This window comes from Bactrocera dorsalis, chromosome 2 (assembly GCF_023373825.1).
Source record: "Bactrocera dorsalis isolate Fly_Bdor chromosome 2, ASM2337382v1, whole genome shotgun sequence".
Taxonomy (NCBI): domain Eukaryota; kingdom Metazoa; phylum Arthropoda; class Insecta; order Diptera; family Tephritidae; genus Bactrocera; species Bactrocera dorsalis.
In genome coordinates this window covers 87,443,482-87,464,418 of record NC_064304.1, presented here as the reverse complement: position 1 = coordinate 87,464,418, position 20,937 = coordinate 87,443,482, and the positions used below count along the sequence as shown (strand labels likewise).

General features: G+C 34.7%; 3 protein-coding genes across 4 annotated transcripts; all 3 read left to right on the top strand.

Annotated features, from left to right (window-relative positions):
• Positions 1-2,954: 2,954 nt before the first annotated feature.
• Positions 2,955-4,542, top strand: LOC105229520 (uncharacterized). Of its 2 annotated transcripts, none has more exons than XM_029551685.2 (4): positions 2,955-3,168; positions 3,225-3,727; positions 3,795-4,153; positions 4,226-4,365. In XM_029551685.2, the coding sequence occupies exons 1-4, from the start codon at positions 3,012-3,014 to the stop codon at positions 4,230-4,232; spliced, it is 1,026 nt and encodes a 341-aa protein (XP_029407545.2). In that variant the 5' UTR covers positions 2,955-3,011; the 3' UTR covers positions 4,233-4,365. The 2 variants fall into 2 exon arrangements, with proteins under 2 accessions (XP_029407545.2, XP_011208156.2); XM_011209854.4 differs by having other exon boundaries at positions 2,957-3,168; positions 3,795-4,158; positions 4,226-4,542.
• Positions 4,543-5,513: 971 nt separating this feature from the next.
• Positions 5,514-7,592, top strand: LOC105229522 (uncharacterized). The gene is made up of 4 exons (XM_011209856.4): positions 5,514-5,858; positions 5,963-6,492; positions 6,832-7,204; positions 7,269-7,592. Exons 1-4 carry the CDS (start codon positions 5,687-5,689, stop codon positions 7,475-7,477), a joined length of 1,284 nt encoding a protein of 427 aa, XP_011208158.2. The 5' UTR covers positions 5,514-5,686; the 3' UTR covers positions 7,478-7,592.
• A 5,657-nt stretch (positions 7,593-13,249) lies between these two features.
• LOC105229523 (uncharacterized) lies at positions 13,250-20,159 on the top strand. The gene is made up of 8 exons (XM_029551738.2): positions 13,250-13,580; positions 13,670-14,166; positions 14,235-14,601; positions 14,700-14,887; positions 18,356-18,578; positions 18,673-19,163; positions 19,385-19,751; positions 19,820-20,159. The coding sequence occupies exons 1-8, from the start codon at positions 13,355-13,357 to the stop codon at positions 20,008-20,010; spliced, it is 2,550 nt and encodes an 849-aa protein (XP_029407598.2). The 5' UTR covers positions 13,250-13,354; the 3' UTR covers positions 20,011-20,159.
• Positions 20,160-20,937: the final 778 nt, after the last annotated feature.

The following is a 20,937-nucleotide window of genomic DNA, read 5'->3' as shown; positions in this document are numbered from 1 at the left end:
GAAAATATAATATTAATTTCTGTTTAAAGTGAGCTTATTTTTTCATCAAATTTATAGAGTAAGTCGAAAGGTCTTTAAACAGGCTTCTAGCCTTTTTAGTTGATGAGTAGTCTCCGCATTGGTATTTTTTCTAAACAACACAAAATAGTTATATTATACGAATTTTAAATTCCTAATACAAGCATGTACATACATATGTACTAGTAAATAGGTATGATCAATTTATTTGATCTGGCGATATACGAGTACTTGTATACTAGAAAACAGTCGCACAACACACGCCAAGGGAACGTTTTTTATTTGTTCGTAAAGAACCAAAATATACCTGATAATCCCACTACGTAATTGCCATTGATAAAAGGAATTATACACTTGTTAGTAAACAATGCACCCTAACCACAAATAGTAAGAAGTCAGCCGGATGAGAATCTCTGCACCTGACCGTGGGCAAACAGTTAATGGAGGAAAGCGAGGAGAGACATATTAGCAAAGCGTAAAATTATAATTAAATTAAATGTAACAGATTGTGCAATATTCTGACGTATGTGTGCTTGTGTGTGTGGTTAGTGTGTAGCAAACGAGACAAGGGATGCGCCCAAAGCCAACCCTCTAGTAATAGCTAATGGAGTGAAACCAAAGAAATATCATAGAATTTACGTTTTGTTGCACCACGCATTGGTTAAAAAGTATATACATATGTATATAAATATGTATGTATATGTAAAGCATATAATATAACCAAATTCAAACACTTACATACATATATTTAGTTATGAACTAAGTATATGAACGCATTTGCGTGAACGAAAAAATCAACATTTCATATTTTTCTTAATTGAATCCAAATTGGCAGATATTACTTGAAAGCTCCTTACAAAAATATTTTATAAGTCCTTTACAGTTATTTCTATTGCTAACTTTAATAGGGTTGTTACGTAATATTGGAATGCAACATTTGTTTCAAATCTTCTCTGCAATAAGGGAATGTGTATGCGCCTTAAAAAGGCGTGAAATATGTTTTGTGGAATTAGTGACACTTCATGCATAAAAGTGGGCACCCCGCCGGGCCAAACACTTGTGCATCCGTGTATGCATGTCGAATAGCGATCAGTCCCTAAGTAGAATAGTAACGCTCGGACGCGCCAGCGAGCAAGTGAGTGATGAGTGCACCCTCATTCTGCCAATTAAGAAGGGCGGATTATCGTGCGCATTTGGCTTTCGTGTGTGCGCCGCAGTGAAGGACGTTCACGTGCCACCGATTAGCACGTGGGGAAAACATGACTTTTGATAGTCTTATTAAAACATTATTAAATAAAACTGTAGCAGTTTTGAGAACTCTGGCGTTGGAATGTCGCAATATGGACGGGACTTCCAGCAGTGAAGAATGATACGGAGTTGTGGAAATTGAAAGCGATTATTTGTTGACACTTACACGCCTCGAAAGGCTATGCATGAAACAAATTACGCTCATATTGAATTAAATATGCTACTGAGGCGCTATGTTGTCTAATTCGTTCATATCAATCGTATGTTTTCACTGTTTTTCCTCCCATAACAAATTAATCAGATTAGCACTACAATGGCTCCGAGTACGTTCATTGAGCCAAAACACCCTGACTCTACCCAGATTTAATGGCACTCTGTGACAACTTGATTGCACTTGCAATTTTGTGCAGATTTTATTAAATTTGACACAAAAGCAGTAGAAAAATGTGAAGTAAATTAAACCGATATGATGAATTGCTTTAACTTTATCTTTTGAACAGGAGTTCAGCATCTTTATATGTTCTTCCTCATAAGTGTGTTTGAGCTATGGCTTGACTAATTTTGAACGGCAAATTTCATTCACTTCAAATTAGGAAAGACTTAATTCGGGTGTAACCGAACATTTCATACTCCTGCAAATTGCTTAAGAAATACCTTCACGTGTTTGCAAGACTTTATTTTAAATGTATTGCGAAGAAGTTCAACATTTTTTGTTCGGCGAAATCGAAGTTATATGGGGTTTTGGGCAAGCTTTCATCCGATCGTATCCATTTGAAATTTTGGTCATCAGATAGCACACCTCAGAGGCACTAATAATGTTTTATCTCAACACATTGATTGGTGCTTGATTTGCATCGCCCAATTTCGCACTGCACTGTAGGAGTGTCAGGACAATATTACCTACAAAATCTGATTGAAAACGCTTGTGCTGGTCTCGAGATATGAACTTTCATGTAAATGCGCCCACCGTCCAAATTTGACAACGGCTCTTATAAAACCCTTTCGTAACATCTCGTTGAACTAATTATTTTTTATACTATATCGTCACCTGAAATGCAAAATAACGTATCATCAAAAAATTCGAAATTGAGTGTCTTATTGATTACGCTTCACTACTTCAAATTACATACATAATATTAAATATGTTCAACATTTTCTGGTTCTGGGGTCATATATAAACCAGTTTTAACCAATATTAAAATTTTGTTTCACTCATGTTCCATTTTATTCCGTGTTTCATTCATGCCACTGTAAATTTCTGAAAATGTTGTTACGTTATTTTGCATTTCAGGTGACGATATATAGAGTATAAAAGAGTATAGAGTATAAAAATGGGGGACTAGTAAATCATTTCTTGTCCCTTTTTCTATCATTTCACGAATTTATTTGTTCTCTAAAGCAAAATGAATAGATTTGGGCAAATTTATGATCTCAAACTTATGCACACAGCATTGGAAAGTTTAGGATAAGCATGGAAAATGTTGGCGATTGAAATGAGCTCAAAATTCCGTATTCACGAGCAACAAAAGCATAATTAGATACCTATAACTGTTCTGGTAAAAGGTAAAAATTTCCTACGGGTAACGGTAAAACAGCCTGAAGAGAAATACATACTTTATCTAATCAGGTTGAACGATACTATAAATCGCGATATAGATGGTAAGCTGATATTCTCAATAAATTCGAATTATTTCAGTTAAAAAGTTGAATGCTCGTGCCATTGAATGTAGTTTAAAGCATTCGTCATGTCCACAGTACAATCGAGTTGGTTAAACGAGACTCTTTTAACTCGTCTGCTACAGCAAAATGTAAAAGGTTTTCGCAAAATTTCAAATTTCAATTGTCAATGGAGGAACCCACGTAACTTTTCTTGGTCCATTAAAATCGAAATTCAGTTAGAAGGTAAGACCAAGATACTCCAGACTATATATTCGTAGTACTATTTTAGATTTTCGTAGATGGAAAATTACGAACAGGCCAATACGTGCTCAAGGCACAACCGTCAGAGGAAATAAATAGTTCAGACGCAAGTAGAGAATTTTACATGTATACCGAGTTGACGCCTGCCTTTGAGCAGCTCTATGCAAAAGTTTTTAAGGATGTTAAATTTTCACAAACTGTAAAATCATTTTACCAGGAATTAAATGAAGGATCTATAAAAGGATGTATTCTATTAGAAGATGCACTTTCAAAGGGTTACCGGAATGCCAGCAGCCCTGAGGGGCTTGATGCTATGCACATTGAATCTGCTTTGAAAAAACTGGCTGCTTTCCATGCGGCATCTGCTGTTTATGCATCCAACCAACACGTCGCTTTATTTAGACAGTTTAGACGTTTTCAAACTAGCACTTCTGATCAGAATTATGGAAGCGCTTTGCTTATTGAGCGCGATGTAGTACTAAATCGTAAATTTATTGAAGGACTTCGCTTTTACGACATGCGTGAATACCAGGATAAGATTGTGAGTACTATCTAACGTGCACCGAGTTCAAAAAAGTTATCTTGTTAGAATAATTTCCCGTTTGTAGAGGTCTTTCGTAAAATCCCTCGAGCAGCAGAAGCAGTTAAGCGCTCCTTATGATGTCAGCGACTTCAATGTTCTATTGTACGGCAATTGTTGGCCAAACAATTTTCTCTACAGCTACGATGCTTTTGGCACTATAAAAGATGTATTATTCACTAACTTTGCAAACTGTCAGTGGGGCTCACCTGCGATTGACTTGCTCGCTCTGCTGCTATCCGCTTGCTTGGCAAATAAGATAAGCAAATTTGATTATTTCGTCAAGGTGTATCACGATGAGTTGTGCTTAAACTTGAAGTTACTGGGGTATAACAAAGACCTACCAACGTTAACGGGCCTACATCTGGCCATATTAAAGTTCTATTGGTGGGGTAAATGCGGTTACAACTGGTATGTCCGAATATGTACAACTATCATTAAGACGGTTTTACTTGACAGGTTTTGAAGTGATCCAAAAAATTCTGCCAGCTGTGATGCTGTCGTTTGGCATTAGCGAGTTCCACTTAAATGAAGCCATAATATGCAACCAAGAGCTAAATAGGGTATTTATCAACGAGGCTTATGCGAATCCCCGTTATGCCAAGGAAATTGCTGTGATTTTGCCTTGGATGGAAAATCGAGGCTTTCTGGAGGAATGACAGCGATTTAATTATATGAAAATCGGGTTTCCTCTGACTTCTGCATGTGTTGTGTCTCTGGCCATCGATTATATGAACATATAAAGTTAATATATCCCAAACATGGAGTAAAAACTTGATGGCAATGTTTTATTAGGAGGGAGTTTTTATTTTGATGGTAATATTAGTTAGGCTGGAATTACCGCGCAACTATTTTTTAAATTATCTACAAACTCGCTTTTTCACTAATGTTCAAGGGCCAAAAAAGGAACCGAAACATACAACTTAATTAAACAGAAACTACTAATATTTAATACGTTTCGATTCGTAGTGTAGGTTAGGTTAGGTATCATTTTGTCCTATTATTATTGAATCATATAATTTAGAAAATATATAACTGCACTTAAATTCCTAGGTTTTGCTAATATCTAAAGTTTTGTAAACTATATTTTTAGATAGTACTTGCAGCTATACCTCAAGTGAAAGGCATTGCTTTCAAGAATCCCATTCGTAAATATCCCAATTTAATGTTCCCAACAGCGTTGTCGTTTTGGCCGATAGGATCAAATTAGTTTCTTGTTTACTATTCATACTAACTAAAAAATAATCATGAATGGAAATCATCAGCTCAATGTGTGGAAAATGAGGGACCTAACTCTAGTTGAAATAGAACCGGAAAGTACTATTATGAAATTGATATATTCGCGGATTTCTTCACCTTCATTCATCGAATCAAAGATAAAGGGGCATGTAAATACTTCGGTTTGACTATGGGGTTTCGGTATAGCAAAAAGTATATGAAACCTGCGCAGTAAACAAACTAAATTAGATCGATGTCAGGTAAATGTAGACTTAAACTTTTCGACATGTCAGTTAACAAGTTGGTTATCTTTTGTAGTGACGATTTGCTTGAAGAAAATTAAGAATATATAGCTAAATTTACATGATCTCTAATGTTTATTTGTATGTACATATGTACATATTTTTCGAAATGTGAAGTGAAACCCAAAGCTTTGATGATAAGAAAATTTAATAGATTTAAAACATTTTTGGTGGATATACGATACACAAAGTTTTTCTCAAGTGGCAACTCTGGTTAACTCTAATAAGTAGGCGTCACTGAGACGATTTCTCTTTCAGAGCACAATAGTTCGTGAACGTCGAAGCTTTGGTTTTTGTCTGTATGCATTATTGTCGGTACGTATGGGACAGTAGGTAATCCATCTCGATCAGTCAGTGTCGTGCATGCATTGCAAGTGAATATATGTAAATGTGAGCTAAGATGAGCAAACAAACTGCAGCTTTGGTGACATGTGAACAATTTAAATTATTTCTCCGTGAGAATTTCGAAGATTTTGATGATCTTATAAACTTTTCTGCAGTTCGAGCCTTAGATGACGGCGAAAACTATATTACTACGATTATAAGAATTCGTGCCGATATAAAGCTGAAAGGTGAGATAAGTTTTTCACATATGAGCGCAATTCAAACTGAAATTGTTTACATTACAGTTTTTACTCTGATTTTATTTACTTTTATGGTGTGCTTTTGTTTTTAGATACAAGCCTCCAACGCGTGCAACTCATACTAAAAATTCCGCTGAAGGTTAATGAAGCAAATGAGAACGTAAACAATGAAGAGAAAGCGCCATCGTCAGCTGATGATTATCATGAATTATTTGTCACCGAATCGGATATGTACGACAACATCGTGCCAGAGTTAGAGGAGTTATGTGCAAATTTCGATATAAAATTACATTTCAAACCAAAACAATATCGTTTTGCTCACGAACTAACTTGTAATTATATTCTTCTGGAAGATCTTCAGGCAAGGGGCTTTGAAAATGCGCCAAGGCGAGAGGGTCTCAACGAAGAGCATACTAAAGCGGTGCTTGCAAAGTTGGCGCAGTGGCATGCAGCTTCCGCTAAGAGAGTTGAAATAAGAGGTGATTACCCAGAAGAGTATGTAAACAGCTACTTCTCACAGCAGAATTTGTCCTTTATTGAAAATATGAATGCTGCATTCAATGAGCCGTTTGCTCAATGTTTGGAGAGCTATGATTTGCTGCTTCCTGAAAAGGAGGTCATTGTAAGTAATTCAGTGTTTTACGAAAACCGAAAATTTCACACTTTTAAGGTTTTTAAATTTTTTTTAATTTTCTCTTGTTTAATGTATAATATTTGAAGAATATTTTGTCATAAATTCAAGTCTACTGGAGCAAAACTGACGAAGTTACGAGTGGTTTTATACCTGACTTTTCAACGTTTTACATAAGTTTTCAAAACTTAAAAGCGTTTTCCTCACAACCATGTTTTCAAAGTCAGTGGCCCTCATAACTTCAAAACTACTGCGTCAATTCGTTTGAAATTTTGAACACTATTGTCCGCATTAATAATTTTGTAATTTAATTTTTTGTTGTCTCCTTAGTTGAATTACATGAAAAACATGAATGAATTATATTTAAAATTTGGCAATGTCGATGCACAAGCCTTCAATGTTCTTAACCACGGCGACTTTTGGATAAACAACATCATGTTTCGACACAGTGAGGATGACGGAGAGACCGTTCAGGAAGTGCTTTTCGTTGATTTTCAGCTACCCAAGTATGGAAGTTTCGCAATGGATGTATTTTGCTTTTTGATGACTTCGCCACAATGGAACATTAAATTGAAAAATTTTGACAATTTCATACATTTTTATCATACCGAGTTGATTCAAAACTTGAAACGGTTAAATTACCTGAGACCAATACCTACACTCGAGCAGATAAATGCTCAACTGGAAAAGTATGGTTTGTGGGGTATGAATCAAATATAAAAGTTTATATTTATTATTACATGAATTTTTATTATTTACCCTAACAGCTTTTGTTTGTGTTCAACGGATGCTGGCAGTGGCTTTACTAGATCCCCATGAAAATTCCAACATTGAAACATTTATGAGCAATAATGAGGCGGGAAATACTTTTAAAAAACGCATGTTTTATAATCCCAAATATGTTCAGCAAGTGAAAGAAATCTTGCCGTGGCTAATAGAGAAGAATTACATGCATTATATGACACAGATCTCATAATTGAATAGTATTTTACGAGGAAACACCTATGTACCTAGTATAGTAAGTAGGTATTTTATGGAGAACAATTTAAGTATAATAAATAAAACGCTTTAAAATCGTATTAAATTTGAAATCACTCAGTTTTTTTATTAATGCAGTAAGCAAAATATGAAAATTGATTTGATTGATTCATTTGGCAGTTTATATACATAGGCTTAAGTTAATTTATTGAAGTAGGGTTGACCATGCTGTCATCAAGAAACAGTCGTCGCATTCGTGACTTGGCTCACACGTCACTGTTGGCAGTCATAACTTTGAAGTGCTAGATAATTTCGTATATATTGGAAACAGTAACAGCACCAACAAAAATAAACACTTTTGGCAACAGGTGCTACTGTGGACGGAGTAGGCAATTGAAAAGTAAAGTCCTCTCTCGATGAACTCTCGATCAAACTCCGCAATTCCCTCATTATTCTGCGTCCTAATACGTGGTACGAAGGCACGGACAAAGACATCGTCTGATGAGTCGGCCTTAGGAGTATTCTAGGGAAAGGTTTTGCGGAAGATTTATGGTCCTTTACGCATTGGTGCTGTTGTTAACTTGGCTATGACCACGTCACTTGATTTGTCTACACCACTAAAGAAGAAGAAGAAGGTGTGATCATAAATATTATATTAAATCTTGGAGTCCACCATTAAAAATGTTTATTTCCTTGAGAAAAATGAAAAAATTTTAAATATACCACTTTAAAAAGATATTTTTCCAAATGGAAGAATAAAGATATAAGTTCAAGCGAACAGTTCCATTTTTCCTGCCACGTTTCGTAGAAGTTTCTCCTAGTAACCCCTAAATATATGTAGTGCCTAAAAAAGTTTTGCGATTTGTAATCGTCCTTTCCCATATACATACATATATTTAATTATATAGCCCGAATATATTAATAAAAAGGAACGTAGCTTTAAATATATTCCGAATGAAAGATACCACTTTGAGATTAAATGTTTTCATCTAATCATAGGTACAATATGTACAACAATTAATTATCTACGCTAATTATAGTTTTATATCATCGAAGCCGAAAAACTAGTTAAAAAAAATTTAATTTTTAAATAAATAAACTAACGCAAGCGTCTGTGGTTGTAGCCAGAGTATGGAGAACGCTGGCAAGCGACTTCACTCTTAATCTTCATATACGAGTACATATGTACTGTATATCATATATCAGCAGGCAATGAGCTTTTATCTCTAAGAGTACGCTTGTAAGCTCTTAAAATTTAAACTAAGTATTTCATTTAAAGCTTCGAATTGTTGATAGCTTTCTCAAAGTTGACTAGTTAAGCGTTATTTATCACGAAGGCCACATATTTATTTCTTTATCAATCCTCTAAAAAGAATTAATCGCGAAAATGTTGATGACAAATGGAAACGCTCAAATAAGTGAGTATGCGATCGGCTACGAAAACGTCAATACCAAAGATGCTAAGGATAGTTCTGAATATTTAATACCCTTTTAGGTAAACGCCGCTTTGTTCGTAGACTTATTAAAGAAAAACGAGACAGCTTTTCAGGAAATGAAGAATTTTAAATTAAAATCTGCGGTAGCGCCGCAAGAATTACGTCACAATCAGGTTGCACTGCCGAGTAGAAAGTACTATGCTATATAGAGAAAATATCAATTGCTTTGATGCATAGCATTTTGGAGGAGAACAACGTATTTGACATTGAGTCCATCATGTACCGTTCAGTGAAATCGCAATGAAATCAAAAATTATACTAAATCATCTTTAATCGATTTCATTTATGTATTTTAACTCATATGGTACTATGAACATGCCGTTTCTAATTATGTAAATGCTCCCTCTGTTTCATTAAGGTGCCTTTACACACCATCACCAATCTATATGGGGGAAGGTTAGACGGATGCTCGAAAATTCTGAAATTAGTTATATAGGGGCTAAGCCAAGTTCTACAATTCTATACATTTTAGGCCCAAAGATATACTGTTATTAGTAAAATATGCTCTCTCATTTTTACATATTGATACGCGGTATAAAGTTACCAGGAAATCCGAAAATCTTTTTGTTAGGTACATATATGGGAGCTAAGAGAAGTATTGACCCGATTTAACCCATGTTTAGCATTAAGATATATTGTTATCATGAAAGGATTCTCTTCGAATTTCAATTATATTTATATCTCACACATTGATCGATATTTTCGGCAAAAAGTCAACTATAAGCACTGGGGTCCACTTATTCGGTTTCTAAGGGGTTGAATAGTTTTGGTTTCTATCGAGAAGGTTTGATGGTAGACTTTTTTTCAAATGAGCACTTTGGCATTATGAAGCATACATGTACATACATACATATATGAAAATTTAAACAACATTTTTTTAGGATGTGCCAAGCTGTTTAAAGATAATGTGGAATATATTGAAAACTTGGTTCGTATAATGATCACAACACAGTTTTCTGTAATGAGTTTATGGAATTCCATGTTTTTAAATAATCACTGATATCAAATAAAAGGATAGGAAGATAATTATTTTGTTTGTTGGCTTTGGAACGAGGAATTCGAAATTATACCGACTTGAAACAAGCCATCAAGCAGAATGAAATAACAGTAATTATTTGTGGAATCCATGCGGAAACTTATACAAGCATACTTTTATTGCGCTCTTATACTAATTGAATTTTGTTTGTTTTTGTTGTTAACTAAATAAAACAAATAAAACTGTCACTATTTAGTGGCATTTATGTTTTTTTGGCAAATGTGTTTAGTTTTCATGTTGCTTGCTTGCTTTAGTATATCTGTCACTTTGGCTGTAAGCCATCGCATGTATGAATATATGAAAGTGTATAAGAGTATTCGTGTACTTCATATTCGCATATACCTTTCTTTCGGTCATAAAGTTGATATGATATTCTTATTACGAGGTACTTAGTGATTATTTACTATCTACTCATATCGTTAACGAATTTTAATTCATGTACACACATATGTATATACATAAGTATATGTATGCCATTGAAATATATACATACATGCATATGTATGCATTAAACTGATTGGCATCACAAAGTATTCGGATCTCAGATATACACTCAGAGAAAAAAAGCCACGCAGTAGAAAATTCGCTTAAAATACACTATTTCTCTTGTTTGGCCTCTTTGTTATGTAACTACATTAGCTTACCGTAATTTCTGAAACCGTTAGTCTCTGCACGTGTCTACTTCAGTACTTGCGGTATTTTCTTTTGAATCAGATGCAAAAATAAGTAAAGTTGAACATGGTGTTGGCAATAGAGATGAAAGCAGAAATCTTAGCTTCATGTAAAATAAATTATCCTCAAATAGCTCGTGAAATGGGTAAAAGTGATTGGAGTGTGAGCAATATTATTAAAAAATACGATTTTTTTCCGAAACTATAAATAAATATATGTACGTATAAATAACCTGATGTTCTATGCAAACCGTTCTGAATAATCTTGGATTACGAACGCGACGTTCAGCCAAAAAACCACTTGTCATTACGGCTAGAGTGGGCAAAATCACACAAAACTTGGACTGCATTAGACTGGGGAAATGTTTTTTTTTCAGACGAATCCAAATTTAATGTTTGGGCCCGATGTAAATGCCACAGTGCGCCGCAGGAAAGGAGAGCACTTTTTGGAAAGCTGTATTTTATCTACCATAAGGCATTCGCCTTATTTAATGGTGTTTTGGGGCTATAACCAAGTTTGGGGTTGCGCAGCTTATTAATCTTAAAAGAGCTGTGAATGCAGAAAGATACATTCGAATTTTAGTAGAAGTTGTTTTGCCAACTATTGAACAGCTGTTCGAACACAAAAAAATCGAACGGTTCATGGAATTGAGTCTTTTACGTGGCCAGGAAACAGTCCAGATTTCAAGCCAATTGGGAACTGCTGGCATTATACGGGCAAAAGGAAAAGAGAAAAGCATCCAAAAAGTCTAAAAGAAATGGAAAAAATTATTAAAGCTTTGTAAAATGAAGATATTAATAAAAATTAAATAAAATTATCTTTATTTTAAACAAATAGCCGAGGTTATTAGGAGGAGGTGGTGCTCTACAAAATACTAAGATTTTTTTTAATAAATAATTTTATTTTGGTTTTTTATTTGTTCAATTGTTAAATACAAAACAAACAAAATATTAAATATGTAAATAACTTGTGTAACTTTAATTATATTTGTTCAACAAAAACAATTGTAAAAATTAATAATTTTACGATTTTCCGATGCTTTACGACAGGTTGTGAATTAACCAATTATTGTCCATAAGAAATTTTAGTTGTAGGGTTTGCAATGTGTTTTTCACTAAAGCAAGCGTTAAACCATAAGTTTATTATATGAAAAGGCTTTAAACATGAAGTAAAATTAGTAAGTGGTTGACTCTCAAAAACAAAAAAGACTGTTTATCTTAAGATAACATGAACCTTATACCTATTTATGCATAGTCACTCTATTAAGTGCGTGGGCTATTTCGCCGAGTGTACACACATATGTAACGGGTGATTTTTTTGAGGTTAGGATTTTCATGCATTAGTATTTGACAGATCACGTGGGATTTCAGACATGGTGTCAAAGAGAAAGATGCTCAGTATGCTTTGACATTTCATCATGAATAGACTTACTAACGAGCAACGCTTGCAAATCATTGAATTTTATTACCAAAATCAGTGTTCGGTTCGAAATGTGTTTCGCGCGCGTGTTTTGTTCAGAGATGAGGCTCATTTCTGGTTGAATGGCTACGTAAATAAGCAAAATTGCCGCATTTGGGGTGAAGAGCAACCAGAAGCCGTTCAAGAACTGCCCATGCATCCCGAAAAATGCACTGTTTGGTGTGGTTTGTACGCTGGTGGAATCATTGGACCGTATTTTTTCAAAGATGCTGTTGGACGCAACGTTACGGTGAATGGCGATCGCTATCGTTCGATGCTAACAAACTTTTTGTTGCCAAAAATGGAAGAACTGAACTTGGTTGACATGTGGTTTCAACAAGATGCAGCTCGCGATTCTATGGCCATTTTGAGGGAAAACTTCGGACAACAATTCATCTCAAGAAATGGACCCGTAAGTTGGCCACCAAGATCATGCGATTTAACGCCTTTAGACTATTTTTTGTGGGGCTACGTCAAGTCTAAAGTCTACAGAAATAAGCCAGCAACTATTCCAGCTTTGGAAGACAACATTTCCGAAGAAATTCGGGCTATTCCGGCCGAAATGCTCGAAAAAGTTGCCCAAAATTGGACTTTCCGAATGGACCACCTAAGACGCAGCCGCGGTCAACATTTAAATGAAATTATCTTCAAAAAGTAAATGTCATGAACCAATCTAACGTTTCAAATAAAGAACCGATGAGATTTTGCAAATTTTATGCGTTTTTTTTTTTTTAAAAAGTTATCAAGCTCTTAAAAAATCACCCTTTACATACATATGCGAACTTAACTACTGAACTTACAGAATACATATGTACAAGTATTATATATTCCAATTCGCAATGAAAAATTCAAAAATATAGCGGGTGTACATATGTAAAATGTGACGAGTGTTTTTACAATGTTAAGCACCCAATTATTAAATATTTCCTTACAATGAATTGCAATGTGGTGTTTATGACAACAAACTTCGTAGATAATATTTCACAATTATTTTTAATTTGTATCAGTACTTAATGATTAAAATGTTTGCTGATGCGCTCTCTATACAAAGAGAGAGGCGAGCGATCCGATCTGATGCGGTACAAATAGTGAGGCAAGTGATTGGCAAAATTTCAAATAGTCGTGAGTGAACCGTTGAACTGCATAAACGCTGTTTACTACACAAGAATATAAAAGTTTATTGTTATAATACATACTATATACAGAGTTTAGGATGTCATCAGTAATCGATCAGAATCAGAATGAAGCATCAGAAATAAAAGCGGGAACAGGTTTCGAAATTCCAAAATGGTTAACGGCAGAACTATTTGAAAATGTTCTTATCGAGTCCATTCCGAAATTTCGAAAAATCACACATTTTGAGGCTAAGCCCGCATTGGCTGCTGGAGAAAACTATGCCACTGTCATGCTACGTATTCATGTAGACATTGAATTAACAGGTTAATGAGTATTTATGAAAAATATAAAATATACAATTTACTAAATTATATACTTTTATTGCTCTTCGACTCCGCCTTTTGAACTGCAGATGCCTTAACGGATTCGATTTCGCTCATGATGAAGCTGCCGCAGGAAAACGAAATTCTTAAAGATATGATGCGCAAGCATAACATTTTCGAAATTGAGTACAAGATGTACCATGAAGTTCTACCCGAGTTCAAGCAGATGTACGTAAATGCCGGAGTCAATGCAATGTTTTCCGCAAGTTGTTATAACATCGATACACCTTCCGAATTCGGAGTTATATTGCTGGAAGACCTTCGACCACTTGGTTATAAGAACGCCAATCGATTGGAGGGACTCAACTTGGTGCATACAAAGGCAGTGCTTGAGCGTTTATCGCAGTGGCATGCTGCTTCGGCCACACGTGTCGAGACTAAAGGCATATTCCCGGAGATGTTCATTAAAGGTATATTCAGCGAATCCCAGCGAGAAACTATGGAAAATTTCAGTACAACAATTAAATCACAATTTTTATCGTCTGTAAAAACAATTAAGGGTAGCGAAGATTACATGGACGACTTGGTAAGTGACTTACTAGATGCTATTTACTTCAAAACTTTCTAATCAGTTTGAATCATTTGAACACTCAGGTGAATGTTTTCGATTATATTACCGATTTATTGTTCAATACATCGAAGTATGATCCAAATGAATTTAACGTTTTGAACCATGGCGATTGCTGGAGCAACAACATCATGTTTAAATACGATGCTGAAGGGAAAATTGTAGACACGGTCCTCATCGATTATCAAATGGTGAATTATGGCTCTCCTGCGAAGGACTTGCTGTACTTCTTGGTATCGTCTACTGCATATGATTTAAAAGTCAAAGAATTCAACTATCTTATTAAATTCTATCACGAAAACTTAGTGAAAAACTTAACTATTTTGAAGTACCCCAAAAAATTGCCGACATTGAAAGAAATTCATTGTGCAATTATAAAATATGGAATATGGGGTAAGTAATTTTAGAACAATTTGGCTAATTGCAATTATGCGATGCCAAAGCTAATTTATTCATATTATTATGATGTATATATTTCAACATATCAATAGCATTATCGACGTCTTTCGGTGTTATGGCAGTGGCTTTATTGGAATCGAATGACGATTCTAATATAGACAGCTTCATTAATGATACGGATGCTGGTGATCGGTTCAGAAATTTGATGTTCTCCAACCCCAGGTACCGCAAACATTTGGAAATTTTGATGCCCTGGATGAGCAATCGTGGTGTTTTCGAAGTATGAGTGTTAATTACCACAATTCTTGCGTATCAAATGGGAAACGCCGAGTGATTTTGTAAATACAAATAGATTTTTTAAGCATTAATGACATTCAAATAATCAATTGGAACACTAAACGTTCTTCTGAAATACAGCAGTGGGCAAACTCCTGTCCTACATCAACTTATTGTATCTCCATACTAATATCAACGGGAATATGAATATTAATTTAAGCTCACATAATAAAAATTTTCGTATTTTCTATAAATGTATAACATTGCAAGTCAAAATAACAATTGTAATAAAGAGTAACTTTCCATAATTAATTTATAATTTTGTACTTCCTTCCTAACTGCTAGCAGAAGCTTAGTTTGCAACTCTGCTGAAATGCATTGCCATGACCTCATTTACGATCAAAATATGCACTTTCAATGAATGCTTCATATTGTGAAATGTTCACGCTGCTTTAATTTTTAGAGAAACACACAAGTTTATACTTCCTGATGCTCTTCCAAAATATTTTTTAAGAGCTATCGAAGTTTTAAGAGTAAAAAAGAGATCAAGTACATGAGTACCTGAAGTTAGCTGAAGAATACACAACATGCACTTGTATGGGAAAGCTTTGGCGCAAAAGCTCTAATTGAGCAAAAAATATACAAACTCGTATTTTTAAATGTTTTGTTTATCAACTCATCGCTTCAATTCAATGTCGTCGTTAGGCCGGATTAGCGAAGTAGTCTAAATTACCCAAGAAGAAATCGAACGGAGTTGGATAGTGAAAATACAAGTAAAATTATAGTAAAATAAAAAGAAAGCAATTTGAAAAATATTCCAGACACCGTTGTATTTACTACTTTGCATTCCTTTATGGAACCGAATGCGATTTTGGACATTTTGAAGTCATTCTGACTGTAACTTTTGCGAACTTATTTCGATAGCTTCGTTGTTTTTCATATAATCAGTAAAATTTCATTTCCACGCCTGCGCAAAGAACTTTTTTCAGTAATTGAAATTATCAACTGAAATCTTTTAAATAATTTGTAATAATTTCTTCAAGTAAAATTTGTTATTTCAGTTTAATGGAGGCCAATTCAATAAATAGCAAGATAAAACGTTAACTTCTTTCGTACGGAAGCTAGAATATCCTTCACAAGTACAACAGATCCCATACAAGCATTTGATTCCGATCGAAGCAGCTATTGGCGGTACTGACATACATATTATCAGCTTTTTCGTGAGAGAAGGATGTGTGTAAAAGATGGATATCTTAAAAACTCAGGAACTCGCATATATATAGACAGGCGTACATGGCTAAATCAACTCAGCTCATCGCTAAAGATCTCCGACCCTTTCTTTGGTCTGTTACATTTATGTATATTGAGTATATAAAGATACGTATTTATACATAGCCTACGAAAGTTTACCCAAATAAAGCGTAAAAATCGTTTTAAAACTCAAGCCACATATTTTAAATGATTTAATGGCATACCTAGTGGCGCACATCAATTAACACCAATTAAAAAAATGTTCTTCTAAATTGAAAGTGAATCACAACCTGCAACGCTGCCGCAGGGGATTTCTACTTTTTATATTCGAAACATATTCTGAAACATATGTATGTGTGTGCGTTAAGAAATCGCATCACATGTCCCGGTAATAAGCAGACATTCAATGTACATACATACATATACATATATGTATATACCAAATTTATAATGCAAGCAGGCCACAGTTCGAATCAGCCAAGTGCGCTCACAAAACAGACTTATCAATCAAACATTATTAGTGGTACTCACGGTTCTTGTGATATGGTCGCTTTGCCTATCGCATAGTGATAATGATACCATACATAGAAAGTGTCGATAGTGGCACAGGTAGGGGGGAGTGCAGCTGGTTGCGGAGGCATGATGAATGATTCTTGTTGCTGTATTTTTATTCACCAGCTATAATTCAGAAAATAATCAATTGGTGTGTAGTAACATTTTTCAACAAATATAATTCGACTTATGCGAATTCGAATCTTTCTTAACCAAATCAACCACATTTCATACCAGAACCAGCAATCTTTCGGCAAACATTGGGTGCGACCGCTGCAATTGGGCAAATAATATACGAGTACAGCTCTATCTTTATAGCAAGAGGTAAATGTTAATTATCAAGTTTGTCCAAATTATACCTATACTTTTAATTTATTTTTCACCATAAATGAAATGTAAGCAAACATGCTATGTGCATATGTTCCTTTTGATATAAAATAAAGTAAATGTGCTGAGAAATTATCAGTACCAACAACGCCATTGGGGTGTGAATTGTGATTGATAAAATGGTAAAACTTGTTTAGTTTGCATGTATGGACAACGTAAAAATAAAATAAGTTCTGATTTACTACAATCATTAATAAAAGTAATTAAAGTTTAAAAGATAGTGAAAAGTCAAATAAAAATATTAAATGGGCTTAATTGCCGACACTTCTGACGACATTACCTGAACGTGCAGTAACACAGAGTGTGATAGGATCGGATAGAAAGTTATCAATAATTTTCATTAAAAAAAATGCTAAAATTTAAAACAGCATTTAATTGAAATAGAATAACACAGTGCATGTGAATATAACTAAAAATGCATACGTACATATGTATGAATGTAGGTGCCTTGTGCAGTGAACTAAATGTTATTCACGCCTTAAAAACAAAAAAAAAAAAATAGCTTACTTAGCGCTTTCTCCATATTTATGCTTGATATTATCCTCAAGGCAGCTTCAAATATTAAACACTAATAGCGCAAACAGCCAAAAACGTAGACCCGTGGCCCGTGTCAGCTGATACGACCAATCTTATGGGCACGCAATGTAAGTGAACAGCGAAAAACGCTACTCCCTTCTCTCTTTGCCGTAGGATGCCGTAGATTTCCACGGCATTTGGATTTTTGCCGTAGAAACGTGTCAGTTGATTGCTCACTAACAACGCAGGGTTGCCAATCTCGATATACTGTAGTAATAATAGAAGTTGTCTTCAATATGTTTGAAATTTTCTTAAAATAACTCAAAATCAGAGTCGAATGCTTTTATTTATAAATATATAAACTATTTTACTCTCATAGGCATATCTTCCTATAACGGTTCTTTCCTATTTACGCATAAGATATCAAAAATACCATATACGTAATGAGTTCAAAGTTACTTGCGTTAGTAAGGGTATACAACGTTCCACACAATGTTAGTCATCTGTTACGTGCTTTTTTTTTGCCAAATTAGAAGTTGTACGAGGGTGGGATTTTATTATTCGTTTATGTATACTCATGTATTTTTAGGGATGACACGCTAAGATGTTTTGCACGGAGGGCTGTATAGCTCCACCCACAAACTCAAGCGACATCTGTCTTTCGTTGATCCAAAGACGTTACCATCAAAAAGCTATTTTTCCAATTTATAACCTCAAATGTGTGTTTAATTAATAATATGCATATGTTTACATGTATTCTTCTAAGGTTTACCAAATTACAATGAACGACACACCAAACGGAAATGTCGAGAATAATGTTGGCAAGCTACCTGAGTGGTTGGAAGCAGTAACTTTTGAAAATGCCGCACGCACCCATATTGGAGAAGATTTTAGCAAAATTGTCAGCGCTCGATCTGATATTGACCCGAGTAGCACCGCCAACTATACATCTTTGCTGATGCGTCTCCATCTGGATGTAGAGCTTACAGGTTTTTATGCGCATATAATATTAGATCCTGTGCTCTTCACATAATCTCTTCACACAAATGTTTTATTTTAACACTTTAACAATTTCACATACAGATGGCAGCTTAAAAACTGTTACTTTCGTCCTTAAAGTACCACATAGCAACGAAATGATGTCAAAAATATTAAATCTGTTAAAACTGTTCCCGAAGGAGGAACAAACGTACCACAGTATTATACCGAAATTCGAAGCGCTTTACAAGCAAGCGGGCAGTGATATTAAATTTGCTCCGAATGCGTATCAAGTCGATCGTGACATAGGCGTCGATTATGTTTTGCTGGAAGATCTACGTCCAAGAGGTTATAAAAATGCCAATCGAATCAAAGGTTTAGACTTGGAACATACCAAGCATGTGCTCCAGAAACTGGCGGAATTTCATGCTGCATCCGCGTGCTACGTGGAACACTTTGGAATGTTTCCTGAGGAATTCACTGTTGGAATTTATTCAAGGAATAATACAGAACTACTGAAGCAGTTCAACTCGTCTAGCGCATTCTTAACCCAATTGAAAAAGTGGAAGAATGGTCAAGCGTACTATGAAAAGTTGGTAAGTGGCGGGATATACACTTTGCATTAAGGACATCTATCTGGGCTCGTTAAATTCTCGAAAATTGTTGCTATACGATTATAGTATGTACCTAAAAACCTACTTGACTATTTCTTAGAATCAACAAATCAAAATTTCGCTAATAAGCAGATTACTCATAATATTGAATAGGATGTCTTTAGAAAAAACTTATACTTACATATTCAAATCCTCCTTTTTAGGCTGACAGCGACAGCTACTTGGTGGATCGCCTGCTGCAGAATCAGACTTATAATCCAAGTGAATTCAACGTACTCAACCACGGCGATTGCTGGGTGAATAACATTTTATTTAAGTATAATGCGTTCGGCAAAATTACGGATACTCGTTTTATTGACTTTCAAGTGGGCAAATACGGCTCGCCAGCTAATGATCTGTATTACTTCATACTATCCTCTACTGCCGCAGACATCAAAATAGCACATTTTGACTACTTGATTCGTTACTATTTCGATAACCTGGTTGAGAATTTAAAACTTCTTCAATATCACAGGCCTTTACCGAAACTTCGTAATCTCCACTCCGTGTTACTGAAACACGGTCTAACAGGTAAGAAAGTACTTAGATAAAATCTATTTGTGTCCGTTTAAATTATAGACATGAATTCATTTTTTTAGCCTATTTGGCCGTTTCTAAAATATTGCCCGTCGTGATGTTGGAGAAAATTGGTGATGAAACCAATAAAAATGGAACGCAAAACGAGGATAAACTTAAATTTGCCATGTATACTAATCCAAAATATGTTGAGTCTGTATCGGAGCTTTTACCATGGTTGGATAATCGTGGTCTGTTGGACTGGAAGGTTTAGCAACTTTTTAATTCACCGAGCATTGCATAGATGGTATCATATATTTCTCATGCACTTGTATGATCATCTACGCTGTACATATAAAGTGCATTAAAGCAACAAAAATAAAAAATGCTAAAAATAAATTCACCTTGTCATTATGAAAACAACCAACTTGTCTATTTTTTGTCTTCAATAGAACTGGCACTATCCGCATATTTGAAAATGGATAAAAATCGGATTTACGAAGATCCAGTAAATATATGTGGTTTCTAGTATTTTTTATAATTTGACACCTTCATTATACCCTACATATGATCAGCGCTTTTGGATAAAGAACTTCACAAATCCTTACTTTAACCCTGCCTTCATAACGTTATTTTTAACCCTTTCAGTCATAATGATACGTCTGGTAGATGTATCGTTTCTTTTGGGCTTTCATTGGATACCATGAAACTTTATACTTTGATAATTTATTTGTTAAATTAAAATATGCATGCGTTGTGAAAAAAATTGTAGGAGGGAGAGCAAAATGTAAAGAGGTCGTGCGCCTCTCAGACGTACGTTATGAAAGCAGGGTTAAAGAGGCTATTTTAGATATCTTTACATTTTATCGTAATTGCAGATAATTAAATTTTATAAAATAATTGCTAGTGGTTTACTTAATTCTCATGAACATTCTTATATTATATATTAAATGTAAACTATTGATTCAAGTTTGCTAAAGGAGTCCTAATAGTACAAGATATCGTAATGAAACTGAGTAGACTGTGAGTTATTGCAAGTAAAGAAGCGCGATTTCATAGGCTAAATTTCTTAGGAAACTCTGTTATCCTTACTTATTTCTTTAAAATAATTTTGTAGATACTCAGTTGTCCTTTGAAAGGCAAAGAATGAAAGTTTAAACCAACGATAACTGAAAACAGATCGTAGCTGAATAGTAGAGAA